This window comes from Trachinotus anak, unplaced genomic scaffold (genome assembly GCF_046630095.1).
Source record: "Trachinotus anak isolate AG129_WGS33_773 ecotype Australia unplaced genomic scaffold, CSIRO_AGI_Tana_v1 ptg000016l, whole genome shotgun sequence".
In the NCBI taxonomy this organism is placed as follows: domain Eukaryota; kingdom Metazoa; phylum Chordata; class Actinopteri; order Carangiformes; family Carangidae; genus Trachinotus; species Trachinotus anak.
Window position 1 is genome coordinate 4,710,001 of NW_027273867.1, and position 1,979 is coordinate 4,711,979.

The following is a 1,979-nucleotide window of genomic DNA, read 5'->3' on the forward strand; positions in this document are numbered from 1 at the left end:
CAGGGCCCCAAGTCTCCTGATTCCCATCGGGGGGATTCACATGATTCAGCCCAGGTCCCCCCTCCCTCTTTACAGGCTGGTGAGCAGCCCCACAGCAGCCACAGTTAACCCCACAGGTACCGGGACATCCTGGAGACTGAGGGATGCTTCAAAGGGGAGGTTTTCTCAACTGCAGCGGCAAGATACTCTCAAAGAGATGTCGCCCAGCAGCCGAGTCAGCCCGGCGGACCCCGAGGCATCAGGGGAAATGTCATCGGACTCTCTGTCAAACAGAAAGAGTCAAGGATGCTTCAGTGTCCAGCAACTGTCGAGTCCCAGGACAGAGGCGAGGCACTCAGAGGTGAGCACAGACACACATGTTCCAGAGAGGTGTGTTTACCACGAGACCGCCCAAGGCCAAAATGAGACTGCTTCCTCCCAGACATAACTCTGATAGGAGGGAGAGTCTGAAGGGACAGTGCAAAAGACTGAAAACCAGAGTCTGCGTGTGAAAATCCTGCACCACACTCAGGTTTAGACTCTGAGGACGAAAGGCAAGAGCACTTGAGCACCGCTTTTGAATGACGCTATTATGTAATTATATGAATAATATATATAGACACTATGTTAGATATGCAGTATGTTTTGTAAATCTTTTTTTACCTTCTTGTTTGATGTCATTGGTGTTAATTTATTTATGTGCTATTATGCAAATTCTGTACTATATGCAAAAGCAGCTGGAATGAAAATAGACAAAGTTTTAATCAGTTTCCCTATTAACCCTTTGACAGCTCTAATATACTATTGCTGTGTTAATGTACTGTATTACCAAAATGGATATAGAAAGGTACTACAAATATTTATTCACCCCGACCAGTATTTTGAAGTGCAATTTTACGTCAAGATTGTGGTTTGAATTGTCATTCTTAAAGGCTGTGATTATTCTTATTATTGTTTGTCAATTTTTTTTTTTGTTTGTTTTTTTTGTTGTTGTTGTTGTCGTCTTTGTTTGTGTTTTGAAGAAGCAGGGTTACGGTCACCTCCTTTTCTAAGATCATTAAGAAAAGAAGTTTCGGATCAAGACGTTCGGAGTGCACTGACAAATGATTTGATATCCAGAGGAAACCTGTTTCACGTACATGGTAGCTACGGTACAGTTTTTTTCAGAAACAGATACATGTATTTTTGTGTTGTTGCTTTTATAAATGATACAATCACTGTCATTTTCATGTTTACCATTAAACTTCTCATTTTTACAGATTTATATTAAACTGTGGTGTGCGTGTGGTTTTTTGAGTCAGTTACAATGACTGATACATTTTGGAAATGTAAGGACATGAGTGTAAGCCAGTGGCTATCAGGAAGGTAGGAAAGCCACATTTAAAGGTCCCATGTTTTATAAAGTGTGATTTCCAGGTCTAGGTTCTATATTAATACTGTGAAAGTATCAAAGCCTCAGTCCACAGAGAAATGTACACAGCCTGTATTCAGACACTGAGCCTTAAAACCAGCCGTCAGGACTTCTGTAACTTTGTGATGTCACAACAAAGTGGTCAACGCTCTCAGCCATCTAGACCCCACCCACCTAGACCCACCATACCTGAAATATGCTATATTTTTATTCAGTCACTCAGAAAAAATCAGAAGAGAGGCTCAGATCCTCTTTTCTGATTGGCTGACCTGTTGTTACTAGAGCTCCAGAGAACAATCACAACAACCAATCACAGTTCGCAACAATCTAAATCACCCGGTCATGTTGTTGCTGTCAGAACTTTAAATCTGCTCTCCTCTCCTCTGCTGCTGGCAGCTGTCATTTCACTGTGTATTGATGCAATCGTCTTCCTCCCCTTCCACCTCCAGTCGTCATGTCCAGTGCCAGAGTCCGCTCCTCGTCACATCCAGATCCCCAGCATCTCTTCATTCCATCTCCCCCCACCTCCACCACCAGTGTCTGCCCCCGGATGATTCCTTATAACACCCACAGCATCTTCCCCCTTTCT

The 1,979-nt window shown here is 43.1% G+C and overlaps 1 protein-coding gene across 4 annotated transcripts in view; it reads left to right on the plus strand.

Moving 5' to 3' along the window:
* Positions 1 to 1,250, plus strand: part of hivep3a (HIVEP zinc finger 3a) — a 51,727-nt gene extending 50,477 nt beyond the window's left edge. For all 4 annotated transcript variants that reach the window (XM_071499656.1, XM_071499657.1, XM_071499658.1 and 1 more), the window contains one exon: positions 1 to 1,250. This exon is cut by the window's left edge and continues 104 nt beyond it. In XM_071499656.1, coding sequence (XP_071355757.1) covers positions 1 to 427 — 427 coding nt within the window. In that variant the 3' untranslated portion in view covers positions 428 to 1,250.
* The last annotated feature ends 729 nt before the right edge of the window (positions 1,251 to 1,979 follow it).